Consider the following 13,864-nt stretch of genomic DNA (forward strand, 5'->3'; position numbering starts at 1 on the left):
CAGCATTTCTATCTGCACACGACACATTCAGGGTAGTGAGGATTGTCTACAATGTTCACGTGGGAGCTAATGGAGGGCTTTTCTCTGTGACCACTGTTGGTCATGCACTTACTTTAATGAGTCTTTCTTTTTCACGATTCTATGAACAGCAGGGATGAACAGAGATCATTGTGCATGTCATGGTTGTGTTTATGCAATAGGTGTATCTCTTCCTACTGAGAGCACACAAACATGTATAGTGTGTGTGATCTTTTCTTAAGATAAAGCTGTCCAAGACTGACAGTATAACTTACACTGCTTTCTCAGGAAAGGATTCTGAGTCCCAGCCCATGACTGGAATCATAAAAAGAAAAAATCACAGGATTTCAGACCACATTTATCACCTGATATATAAAATGCTCTTTAATCATTTATAGCCACTATTTCACAGGGACTATATAATACAACTATTTCAGGACAACAACAAAGAAAAGTACAAATGGAGCTATAGGCTCTGGCCTCTGGTAGTAAAGGCAAAACTATGCTATTTTTCCAGCCCTGTCTATTCATGCAGTATCACTGGGAGACAAAGTACCCTTGTCTTTTCAGGGTGCTTTTCTGCTACAACAAAGAAATCCTGAATACTTAGTTGGTTAGGACCAAACAATCCAGCTAATAAATTGAAAATATTATCTTTTTATGTTTATATCAACAATAGATTAGTTAACTACTTAATTTAAAGACAATTTGAAGTACACCAATGTTCTGTACCAATGCACTGTCCACTAGCAGTACCACAACATGTGACCAAAAGTGCAATACAGTCCTACTCAATGGGAGCTATAGCACAAAAATCCAGCCACATAATTAAATCAGCTGAGCTGGAACAGCCTCTGAATCTGCTGTGTAACCATTGTCCTCATGATGCCATTTAAGTAATAATCTTTATGAGTAAAAAGTCTTGTTGAATGATTCTGTGCACTAGTTCTACATCATAAGAAGAGATGGGGTGGATGACTGAACAGACTTGCTGGAAATCAGAAAGTTTTTCACTTTCCTCCTCTTTCTCCTGATTTCGCTTCCCTTTTTATTGCAGCACTCAGATTGCAGAATGGCAGCTTAACAAATTCATTCGCAAGCTGCAGCAGCTATTGGGCTATTGATTTTCAGTGTGCTGAGAAGATGGGAACATTCTGCAGTGTGAATTGTGGTCTGAGGTTGACTCTTTATCTCCCCACTAAGACACTTTTGGGCTTGGTTCCAATGTGAGTCTGTTAGCATCACATCTTTACAAAATCCTCCTGCAGGTCTATGGAGTAAAGCTGTTGGATAAAACACCAGGAAAAATAAAAGGATGAGAATATCATTGCTAGCTCTGTAACTAGCTTTCTGGGTTGCCTTGCTTGAGTCACCAGTGCTTTGGCTTCCTCAAAATACAAAACTGTAATAAAAATACCTCTGTGCCCCAAGTTATCATGTTGAAACACTGATAATTATGAAACACATTGGGATCCTTAGATGAAGTGTCTTAAGCAGTCTGTATGAGAATAGAAGCACTGAACACCAAGTTTATAGGTGTTCAAGGCCAAAATTGCTGCTGTTTCCTGCTGCTGCAGTGCAAGAGCCAAATGATTGCTCTATACATATTTTGTCTTTCGGGGCAAGGATGCCTACACAGTTGAGAGATTGTCACTTTACAGATAATGCTATTGACATCTTACTATGTTCACATGCTGATTCTGAAATATAAGCTTTCTTTTCCTTTCCAACCGTGACGGTCTTATCTTGTCCCCAGCTCCTCAGTTTGCCTTCCTGTGATGCTCCTTGGCAATTCTTGCCCTGAAATCTACAGTACTGACACGGGCGCCAGATCTCTGTTGGGTTTGACAGGGCAAGAGAGACACATGCAGAGAACCTGCATTGGCTTGATCTATTTTTCAGCCATGTCAATTTTTCCTAGGTAGCAGGGATAAAGGGAATGTTCTTGGCTAACAAGAAGATTGACAACCAAGTGAAAACTTTCATCACCTACAATAAAGGAAGAGACTGGAGTTTGTTGCAGGCTCCGGACACTGATCTGAAAGGAAACCCCATTCACTGCCTCCTAGTAAGTACCTGGGGGGGAACTTGGGGGGTGGTAATGTCCCAGAACAATCTTTTTCTACCAGGTAACACAAGAAGGAGAGGGCACCTCTCTCCGTGCAGTGCATCTCATGGAAGGAATACTGCATATTAAAAGCGCAGTACACAAGACTTGGGCTGCTGAGTGGTATTGCAAGAGCTGGCATTGTAGTTTAACTGAATTTCATTTCTGGAACAAAAGGAATCATCGTAGATCAGCTTCCTCCTGCAGAGCTGATGGTCTCCCCTCAAAAGGCAGGTGAGGCTGGATGCTGTTTCTGCGCAGTTGATTCTCTGGACACTAGATGGGAGGAGTGAGCTTTTGTAGCTCAGAACTTTCAGGGACCTCATAACGAGACAGGCCCAAAGGAAAGGAGGGCTCTGGTTTCTTTCAGGCCACTCTGTTGGCAGTATTAATATTTATGTTTTTAAGCTCAGAAGCCAGAATCGACACATTCATCCAAATATATGTATATCTATGTGCTGGGTGTATATTGTATCTGTCTCTATACTTATTGATATAGATCCACAGGCAGACAAGTCTTTAATCAACATTATATGCAAACCGTTTCCAACAGCAAAAGTGAAATATAAGCAGTGTGAATAGAATTGGAGATCTCTGTCAAATAAGAAAGCTTAGACTGGTCTCAATGTATTTTTCAGCTGATATAATCTATACGCAGTAGTGGGATAATACTTAGAACCCCACCCTTTGGCATTCTCAATAACTTTTATATCATACAAATTCTAACATGGTTCCAGGCAGAATCAGGGGCACTATTTAATCTGCTCTTCCTTCTGCTGTCCTGTACCTGCATGTTATTTTCCATCATAAAAAAAAAAATAATAATTGTCATTTTTCATTTTGAGGCTTTAAGTTTGTTAGAATCTGAATCATTGTTGTATTTTGTGCTAAGTAGCTGAATGCTGCACTAATCTCTTAACCCCATGCATTACTGCAAAAGCAAAGAATAAATAAGTTGGTATCTGAAGCTGTTCAAATAAATGGTTTGGGGTTTTTTTTGGTTGAGCCAAAATGCAAGCCTTTCATTTTCTGTCCAGTTTGGAAAAAAATAAATAGGGAGAACTGGGGGTGAAACAGAAGAGTTACTTTAGAGCATTTGTTTGTATTTATTTTCTTCTTTTTAAAAATTGTAACTAAGTGTATTTTAAAATTAAATCTTTTTATGAGATGAAAACCTAAAAGATGACATTCAGAAAACTTTGCAGACATAAAACAGTTTAACTTTTTGGAAGGGACCATGTGTAGAAGCCTTTGTGTTTCAAATGGATTGTAATCTAATTTTAAATTAAGTGAACATATTTAGTAAAAACCTTATGACCAATTTTATCAGAAACCCAAGATTTTTATTATATGATAGTGTAATATTTTAGGGAGTGAACAAGGCAGAAGAAATAAAAAACATGCAGGCAAGTAAACACTCGAAGTAAACTTTATTCTTTTTGCATAAATTTGAAGTTTGAGTTCTGAGAAAAGGTCTTTCTTGGCATTGCTGTGCACTGATCAAGAGAGATCTGACTTGCTGTTGTGCTATAAATGAATCAGAGGTACTGCTCTGTGGAGACCTTATGGAAAAGATGTTTGCAGGAACTGTGTATTTTGTATACAAGTGTATGCTGCTACTGGAGTTATCCACAGTCCAGTGGAAGTCGTTGTATGACTGTGTATAAACCAGGACTGGATGGTTTTTAGGGAGAGAAGGGATTATGGCTGCTTTAAGCCTTCCCATCCGTACTGTAACTGCTACTATAGTCATGGGCACCTGAGAACACAATTCATTTCAGTTAAAATTAGATCAGATATTCCTGGACAAGCTGAAATTCCCTTGAAGATGGTAAACTTGAACAAGTCAGGCAAGGGGTCATGAGCAGGGGCAGAAGTGTAGGCACTTGTAGGGATATAGTCAGACCTCACCCAAAGAAGCTCTTGGTCTTCTGTGGATTGTGTTTACATCCTTGTAGCTCCACTATGCACAAACAACTGTTTAAACACTGGTTGATTTTTATTTTGCTTTCTATGCAGCCATGTACTTGCTCTGAGAATGCTTCCACCTGTGCAGCCTTAATGTAGGCTTGTTATCCTGTTTGCACTGGAAAGCAAGTACTTCTTAAATGCTCTGTGACTCTGGCTGGGTTAAGCATCTCAGATCTGTGGGCATCTGGAGAAATGGGTCCATGATTTCAGGGTGGCAAGGGACAGATCCTCAGTGACTTGAACCATGTATCTCAGTCTTTGCACTTCTAGGAGAAGGGAAGGAACTTAGCCAGCCCTTCCCTGTGAGAAGGCCAGAGGAATCTACAGCCATGTTTGGTTTTCCTTTTCCCTTAACATCAGCTAAAACAGGCAAGAGGCCTCTTTCACTGTCTGAGCCTGCCTGAGGACTCCTTCCTGCATAGGTTGTCACAAGCTAGTGGAGTGGTAGTAGAGCAGGGATCGTCAGCTGAGCATACAGGGTCTCAGGTGGTCACCTTGCAAATTTGCAAGAAAGCACATAGGTGAAATCTGAACCAAACATACTTGTTAGGTCTTTTACAGGAGTAATCAGTTTGCCTGCAAAAGAAAGGGAGTAATGGTACAGAAAATATACAAAGTGAAGTGACAATCCTGCAAAAGAGAGCCAAGCTATTTAGAAACTGATTTGAGCTTCACACTTAATGGTGGGGGAAGATTAAAGCAGAATATGGAATGGAAGAATTCAAGAAATGATAGAGAAGAGACCACAGAATTTGGGAGTGGTAGGGAAATCTTTGACGCAAAACCACTGGAAATGTACATGCTTGGCAATAAGTCAGGGAACCATAAGGGTTGAGGGAAAACATGGAGAAAAGTGGTTGTCACTTGCTCTGAGGTAATTCTGTTCCTTGTCAATGTGACATAGCTGTAGTATTTAAACAGTTCACAAACTCCACTCACCTCTTTAGCTACACTGTTAACCCCTGCATCATCATAAGTTTTACCTCCTTACAGCGGTTGCTCCTTTTCCTTCTACACATTACATCTCCTGGCATGATTCTGCTTTTCCTTATGGCATAGCTAAGGGAATTCTTAATAGTCCACTGTATACCTAGCTGAGCTCCCATCCTTCCTCCATGGCAGATACTAATGCTTTCACATTGCTGGTTTTCAGCGTAGTTGTCTCTAGCAATAGCTGGGGACACAGCAATGATGTATGTTCCAGCTTGTTGGCAGAATGGGATCTGCCCTTTCCCAGAGTGACAAAAAGGTCCCCAGCCTGTGAGTGCAATGCTGTGAGTCCTCTGTGCATCTGGTCTGTAAACCTAAACTAAGGGAGAGTTAATGCAGAAATAAGTACATAGCAGCTAAGCTGGCAGCTAAGGAGGTTAGGAGCAAATCTGGTTGAAATACAAGTGAGCCAGATGGAACCATCCCCCTACTGACAATACGCTTGAGGTGTTTTTTTCAAAGCAACTCAAAGAATTTCTTTGCATTTTTGTGAGATGGCTCTGAATAACGATGATAGAGGAAAGCAATGAAATATCATCTATCCCAAAGTTTTATTTTTCTTGTTTATACCACTTTTTTTTCTAAGCTGAATATGCTTAATCTTCATAAAATAGCTGTCAAAGTATTATATCCCAAAGATGCTGGTTTTGCCTGATACTTATTTTGTGCTGTGAAGTAGTTAACTGAGGAGTAATTCTACCTTGCAAGTTATGGGCATCTGTCTAGAAGAATTAATCAATTAGGTTTCAAGGATAGTCTTGTGGTAAAAAACACAGAGCTGAATCTCAGGAGACTCTTGTTTCAATTTTTAGACCTATCTCAAATTTCCTATGTGATCTTGGGCAAGTCATTCATTTTCTCTGTGCCTCCCTTCCCCAGACATATGTTTATTCCCTCCCACATTTTGTTTGTCTTGTCTGTATGGATTATGAGGATTTCAGGACAGAGACTCATTTCTTGTAAGGGTGGTAGTGGTGGTGGGGCATTCATGCCATCTGCTACAGAACAATTTAAGCTTCTAAGTGATTTTTATTATCTCTAGATGACAAGTGTCTGTCTTTCTTCATTGCTCCTTGCTATTACAGGTGAGCCAATCCTGTTGACTCCCCCCCAGTTTGTGAATGGTGTCTAGCATCACCCTTGTAATACTTTGCCCCACTCCTGATCAGGGCCAGTCACTAATAGCTGTTTTGTGTGTGTCATGCTGTTGGGGACAGTTCAAGTGGGCTTTGCAGAACAGTCAAGAGGTGGGTTTGTTGATATTTATTAGACATTTTACTAAGGACTGATGAACTTCCTGAGAGGGGAGCATAAAAGGGCTGGCTTGAAAATATTAGGAAGCAAGTAATAAACTCCAGTATGACTCTAAGAACTATGGCAGTGAGCAGAGCAATGGGCTATGTCGCTCATACTTTCTTTTCTATCCAGGCTGTAAATGCATCATGGCAGTGGTGGTCTTTCCCTTAGTGACCGTGCAGCAGCTAGCACACCTGGATGCTAGGCAATGACAGGGATGATTCTGATGATGATGATGATTTCATTAGCCTGTTAGTAACAAAAAAAAAAGGATAGAGACAATTGATGCAAATTCAAAAAAACCAAAGCTGAGATGTCTGTATGTTAGTTAAGCTGTGGGAGCTAGAGGAAGAACACAAAGGGACCAACAATGTGATGGAACACAAACCGGTCTGGATAAATATCTGTAGGTGAACTATATATGGATATAGATGGAGAAGGTGTACGCCAGGGATGGAGAAGAGAATGCTGCCACAGTAAGGATGTGAGATGGCCATGGGAAGTAACTTTAGATGTCTGGCTAGAGTGGAGACGCTGTGTTTTACACTATACCCAATTGTCACTAGAGACTAGAAGCACTACTGCACTCCAACCGATAAGAAGTTAGGCCACTAGAAATCCCATTGCTCTGTTTAGACAGGTGACCTGGCTTTTGATATTTCAGATATATATTCCATTTCTGTGTACTGTATCTTTGAAATGAGACAATTTGAAATGAAAACCTCTGGTAGCACATAGATTTGAGTCTAATGAGGGCTAATCTCTGTCAGAGTGGGGAATTGGCTGAGCTGCTGCCATTAGCTACTGTCTTGAAAATGCTAAAGTGGGCTTGGAGTATGTTTAAAAAATATGTTCTGTATTTAGTCTTTTCACAACGTATAAAAATGTAAAAGGAAAGAATTCATGCTCTTGCAATGCTCTTCCACTTCCTGCATGCATGTCAGCTCGATTTGGTTTCCACTCCCTCTCTGCGCCCCCAGGCTGCTCCAGCGGCTGCCCTCACAAGGCTGTCAGTTAGCGTTAGGCTGCTCAGTACATTCCACTTGGCAGGTTGTGTTCCCTTCTGCACAACTCATGCCCGCTTTTCCTGTCTCACGTAAGTGACAGTTTCCATCCCTCCTCACCACCCTCATTTGCCTTTGCCAAAAAGCACCCCTGCTGTTCTCCACAGGGGGATTTTCCTTTCAGTGTCATAGACACCTACTTTGAGAAGGCATAAATAAGTCGTCTTGCTCCAGTGACTTATGGGGCTAGGTGTCCTGCAATTAAAGCCTACAAAACTACTGGGGCTGCAGGTCTAGCCTTTAGGCAGCTGATATTAGACAGAAAGACCTGCCTCCTTAGAGCCTGAAGGTCTTTCTGCATAACCTCTTCTGCTCACCTTGCAGAGCTGTGCAAGCTAAAGCTTGGGCTTTGCTATGTTTGTGTTCCTGTGTGATGTCCCCCTCAGCTGGGTTAGTTTGCTTCAGGTTTTCTTGCCAGTATTTTTCCACTTCCCTTCCCTTAGAATGCTTCATGAAGGGTTCTTCATGAGGTTTGGAAGAAAAAAGTACTGAAAATAAAACCCAAGAGAAAGCAAAATTATAAAAATATTTTCAGAAATTATCACACTACGGATTTGAAAGGAATTGTAATGGCAACTTTGGAAATCTGCCTGTCTGTCTTACCTTGTTGCTTAGCTGATTTATTCTGTACCATTCCTGTCATATCCCAGTACCTGACATACAAAATCAATAACAAATAGGTGAGGTTTCTATGGATGTATTTGTATTGAAATCTCAAAGGCCACATCCAGAGGGGGTGATGAAGCATTGTTTTAAACAACTTTTAAACTGACACTTTCCAGTCCTGGTATTTCTTCCTAGTGCAGTGCAGAACAGAGTCATGTGTCAAGAAATGGTATGACACTGTCTGAATTAAGTTGTTTCTCATGGCTAATTGGTGATGACTCAGCATCACACTGATAGGGTTAAATTGCTTCTTGTTGCAGAGAGAGCTTGGGCACTGCTGCTCTGAGAGTCACTTCATCATAACTCCTGCCTTGCTTGCTTCTCCAGAAAGCTAGGAGCCAGGGGAGCCAGGCAGACCGTTGCCTGCCCTTGCAAACCTGGTTGCCTCCTTTGTGGGTATAGCCTCAAAGATCTTGTCCTTGCGAGTGGGTTTCAGCTTAGTGAATCAGTTTCCCAGCGGGAACATGTTGCATCAGGAAATGATAACAAAGCTCTCGCAACCAAACCAGGACAGTGGCCATGTCTCTCAAGGGGTGCCTGAATGCAACGATTAGGAAGTAGTACAGAAAGGCACTATGTATTTCTAAGCCTGTAGAAAGAGAAGCATGCATTTCATGTTGTGTCTACTTTTTACTTTTATTTTCCCTTTCTCCATAGCCCTATTGCTCCCTTCATCTTCACCTGAAGGTCTCAGAGAATCCCTATACCTCAGGAAACATCGCCAGTCGAGACACTGCCCCCAGTATTATTGTAGCTTCAGGTACGAAACATTTAAAGATTGCCTGTGTATGATGTGCAAACACTGACAGAATCTTGAGTTTATGATGGGTCTGGAGGGTGTTGAGTGGCTTGTGGGGTGTCACACCACCAGTATTGGGAAGTAGGGCAGGCTAGTCCTTATTTCAACTTGACATGTTTTTTTAAGGAAACTGGCCTTCAAGACCAAGGAGACCACTTCTAGTCCTCTACTGTCATAAACATAAGATTCAAATCAGGGCATTTGATTTGCATATATAGGTGTGTAGAGCTGTATGGATTGATTCTTTTATATATATTTTCTTCAAACTGAAAGTCTTTCCCTTCCTGCTCTTTCTCTTACCAAAACTAGAAGTTCTATAATTGCAAAAGTTAAATAAAAACTCCTCTGATTTGCTAATTCTACTGTTTCTTAGAGTGTTGCATCACTAATCAATGCTTATCTTACAGGTAATATAGGCACTGAACTATCAGACAATGACATCAGCATGTTTGTTTCTTCTGATGCTGGGAACACTTGGAGACAGGTAAATGACACAGAATCACAGTTTTAAATAGTAATCTAGGAAAATATCATAAATGTAGATTCAAACTGTCAATTTTTGTTTCTTTTGGTTCAAAGTAGCTTTTTGCAGGTCTTTACAAAAGGGTAAACTTCCCTTCTGAGAGGTAGAGAGATGCTCAAAGAAAAAGATTGAATAAGTTGTTATACTTCATATAACAGAAAATTATGTTTATAATTCTACTCATAATTTAACTTCAATTTAAACCTGTAGCAAAGAAAACACATTAAAATATGAATCCTAAAGGGAGAGAATGCATTTTATTTTACTACTGTACATCCTTTGTACCAATCAAACCATTTTTCTCTCCTTCCATGATAATACTTCCCCAAGAATCAGCAGTCGTACTGGTCTACTTTCCGTCACTCCCTGTGGGAGTCATTTCACCGAAGTTGAGTTGTCCAAAGTTCAGTGTCCATATAAACAGATTATTTTGCCTTGCTCTTAAGCTAATGGAGAAAAAGACATAATTTAGCTCATCTTTTTTCTGAAGCTACCTCTCTCTCCATTAATTGTGAAAGGAAACTGGATGAGGAAGTTAAATCCAGTTCCTAATATTTAGTGGAATCCCACCTGTTAACAAAGCATTGCTACCCTTTAATGTGTTTATCTTCAGGACTGGAAGTTCTATTACCCTGTTTTCTGCATGGCATATCAAGTCATGGAGAGAAAGAGTGACTTTCCCAGACTGACAAATGCTGCTATATAAACTGGAGAGCAGATGTTTGCAGAAAGCCAATACAAAAGAAGACAAAGGAAAATAAAGTATCTTTAAATACTTGATATTCAAAGAATCTAAATATTTTACAGTGTTTGACCAGCTCACATCTTTCCACCTACGTCAATTCTGTGAGACAGGGCCAGATAGGTGCAAACGCATGAAGTTCTTCTTTAAAAAAAACCAAGTCATTGAAAGGGGGAAATTGCTGATCCTGGCAAAAATTCATGTTTCTAACTTTCTGTCAAGCAGAGGCAGAATGCATTTTACAAGGACCTGGAAAAACAAACAAAAAAATTAACAAAAAACACCAAAAAAAACCCCAGAACAACAACAACAACAAAATGAAACCAAACCCAAACAATAAAAAACGAAACCCAGGAACTGTCTCTATACAGAATGTCTTCCTCTACTCTGTAACTTCCTCAGTGTATATCAGTCCTCTGTCATGATTGTACTCAAAGAATGATGACATTTTCTTGATACTAAGGAAAATAGGTTTAAATATATGTGCTTTGTTTTCCAGATCTTTGAGGAAGAGCACAGTGTTCTGTACCTGGATCAAGGTGGAGTACTGGTTGCGATGAAACACACGTCTCTGCCTATCAGACATCTCTGGTAATGATTCCATCTGTGCTAAATATCTGCTGTCCCTCTTTTCAAATGCCAGGAGGTAAACAGGCTGCATCTAGAGTTTTCTGTAACTACAATCTAGAAAAGATCAGTTAAGATACTGGCAAATATTAACTCAGATAAAGCTTAGATATCCTGGCAATTCCAATTTACATAGTTTCAGCTTGGCCAGATCTGAGATATTGTCAATGTAATTCCACAACTTGATTTCTTGAGTTGTTTATGTATGTAATATGTATCTGGATTATGCCTTTGTCTCTTATTAAGTTACCAAATTACTCTTTGTTTTCAAAATTGTTGATGAACTCGTTTTCTGTGTGGCAAGCAGCACTTACAAACCAGAATTTTGTTGAATAGATTCAGCCAATAAAGCAAAAGTGTCCTTGCTAGGTAGCACTTTTGAGTTTTTGTGGTAGGTAGAATATAGTTTTATGCTGTTTTGCATAATTCACTTCCTCTACAGTCAGTGTCATATCAACATCTGAAACACATAGACCTAAGTCTTAAGAAATTATGAGTGGTTCCAAGCTTTCACTTAGACCCACTACAGGGAAGACTGCTGGTCAGAAGAGGCAAAGCTCTTGTGCTTCAGCAATCTAACCTCCTTAAAATGTCTTATGTTGGGCACCCAAAAATATGAAGCTCAAAATCACTTGCTTATTTTTAAAATATCCTCGCCCTAGGCTACATTTTGCCCTTAAACCGTCAATCTCTAAGGTAACTTTATTAGTTTCTATCACTTAATTATTGGCCAAGGGTTGCCAAATGCCAAACAACCTTGATCGATGCTCTTATAATGCTTCCCCAAAAAGTTATTTAAAGGACTAAAAATGCAGTATCCAAGAACAGAAGCTGCTTCCCACTTCTCTATAGCAGCTGTAGTGGACTAGAGAGTCTCCTCAAGTAAAGTAGGAGGAGAGTAGGGAAAGAAGGCACTAATTCTGCTTTCTCCACTAGGTTAAGTTTTGATGAAGGGAGATCTTGGAGCAAATACAGTTTCACATCCCTCCCACTGTTTGTAGATGGAGTTTTAGGGGAACCTGGAGAGGAGACTCTCATCATGACGTAAGTGAGCATGCCACCATTCTACTGTTGATGAGAACTGCACCATAAATGTCTTATAAGGCTGTTCACAACACAATAGCATTTCTGGTTGGGGACCAAACCAAGTACGATCTGAAGCCAGGAGTATGCGGTCTTCTCTTGCTAAATCATCAATGTTTATTTGTGATATGATTGAGGGAATGACAACATGGTTCCTTGCATGCTGCAAAAACATTATCACTTAGGTTACCACCATGAAACCTGACTCTTCAAATTGAAGGTGATTAAAAGCAGAGTTACTCTTGACAGATGAATATTTGAAAGAAAAATGGTGGGGTATTTTTATAACTGTGTTTTTGCTGCTACTTTCTATTTAACTGAGACACGGAAAAATGAAGACATTCTTTTGCAGAAATGAATGACAAAATGTTGCCAAGAGGCTGACTCATGAAAAATTATGATTAGTTTCAGTGTGGTATGCTGAGTTCTGCATGGTGCATAAATCTGGATTCACCCTGCCAGAAACTGTGACATTTTGCCTGAGATCAGATTTGCAAAAACAGGAGAAAAATTCAGTTGCTGTCTGTAAAAAATGGACTGATCAGTAATAAACAGAACATGTGGCTGGAAACTGACACAACTTAATAGAGATGTATGTAGGATGTTCCGTTCAGGTTCTGACTTTAATTTGTGTGGAAGGGATTCCTAAAACTTACAACTGAGATACCAAACTCGTATAGGTATAACTGTCTCAAACCCCATGTCAAGTCTTATATGTTTAGTCGATTTGGGGATTGATGCAAGTAGGAGGATCTTGTTCCACAGAATAAAGGCTACATGCAATTTTTAAGAGTGTTGTAGATATTTAGCAGCCTAAATTTCACTTTGATTATGTCAGTCAAGCGAAAATCTGTAGGACTGGCACTCCTAAAGCAATTAATCTCTGTTGAAAATTTGTGGGTGACCATACTTCTGTAACTACCAGGCTCCATCTGGTTCTACCTTTTACTGCATGCTCTTTCTGCTGTATTCTGTAGAGTGTTTGGACATTTCAGCCACCGCTCGGAGTGGCAGCTGGTGAAAGTAGACTACAAGTCCATTTTTGATCGGAGGTGTGCAGAAGAGGACTACAGGCCTTGGCAACTCCATAGCCAGGTGAGAAGCAAGGAGGCTGGGAAAGATCAGCATGATCCAATGTCTTTTCCTGTTAGTTTGGTGTATCAGATTGTTTCTTAACTGGATGAGCCTGTTTCATTACATAGTTGTGTTGGCCACAGATTGCACTCTGTGATCCCCGAAGGATGGACAGCTGTCTTTTGGGTTTGATTGTCCATGTAGGCAATTAGCTCAGACTTATCCAGAGTTGAAGAATGAAACAACAGCAGAAGCTCTGCCAGTGAAAGAGGCCTGAACTCCTTCATTCTTACATCTCCCATCCAGTTCCCCTGTCCTTGCCTCCTTTCTCTTCCTCAACATCTTTCTGTCCTCAGAGCCTCAGTGTCTTAAGGTCCTCCTGGTTGCTCTCACACTTGTTTCTCCAATTCTTGCCCTCTTAGCCTCATTTCTTACTCACTTGGTTTCATCCTTGTTCTGTCTTTCCCAGCAGTGGTAATTCTGCTGTGGGAGTCAAGACACTTTATTCCTCAGTTCCTTGGGGCCCTGTGCCCTGTCCCTTGCATCCTGGATGCAGCTGCTGCATCACTCCCAGAACCATTGCTTAAGTAAGGTAAGGTGCTCTGCACAGTGCCTGCACCTGCCTTGGGGCACCTTCCCAGCTTTGCCAAGTTTGACACAACAGCCTGTGTTATATCAAGTTAGAATAAAATATGACCCAGATCCTGTGGTTACATAAACTCCACAGGCTCTACTGAAGTCTAAAGCGAAACACCCATTTATATCATCAAAGGCTGTCTTTCTGTATATCTCTTGCTGGGCAAGAATTTAATAATGAATATGAAATGAAAGTAGCTTGACTCAGAGTAGCTGCTCACACAAGGCACAACTCTGCACTAAAAATACCGGTTATGACTTAGATCTT

The 13,864-nt window shown here is 40.4% G+C and overlaps 1 protein-coding gene across 4 annotated transcripts in view; it reads left to right on the forward strand.

Annotated features, from left to right (window-relative positions):
- Positions 1 to 13,864, forward strand: part of SORCS1 (sortilin related VPS10 domain containing receptor 1) — a 304,532-nt gene that overhangs the window by 235,816 nt on the left and 54,852 nt on the right. For all 4 annotated transcript variants that reach the window (XM_055721229.1, XM_055721230.1, XM_055721231.1 and 1 more), the window contains exons 10-15: positions 1,940 to 2,086; positions 8,770 to 8,872; positions 9,319 to 9,395; positions 10,676 to 10,767; positions 11,740 to 11,847; positions 12,864 to 12,981. In XM_055721229.1, the coding sequence (XP_055577204.1) occupies positions 1,940 to 2,086; positions 8,770 to 8,872; positions 9,319 to 9,395; positions 10,676 to 10,767; positions 11,740 to 11,847; positions 12,864 to 12,981 (645 nt within the window). The remainder of the gene's footprint in view (positions 1 to 1,939; positions 2,087 to 8,769; positions 8,873 to 9,318; positions 9,396 to 10,675; positions 10,768 to 11,739; positions 11,848 to 12,863; positions 12,982 to 13,864) is intronic.

Source organism: Falco cherrug, chromosome 9 (genome assembly GCF_023634085.1).
Source record: "Falco cherrug isolate bFalChe1 chromosome 9, bFalChe1.pri, whole genome shotgun sequence".
Classification (NCBI taxonomy): Eukaryota; Metazoa; Chordata; class Aves; order Falconiformes; family Falconidae; genus Falco; species Falco cherrug.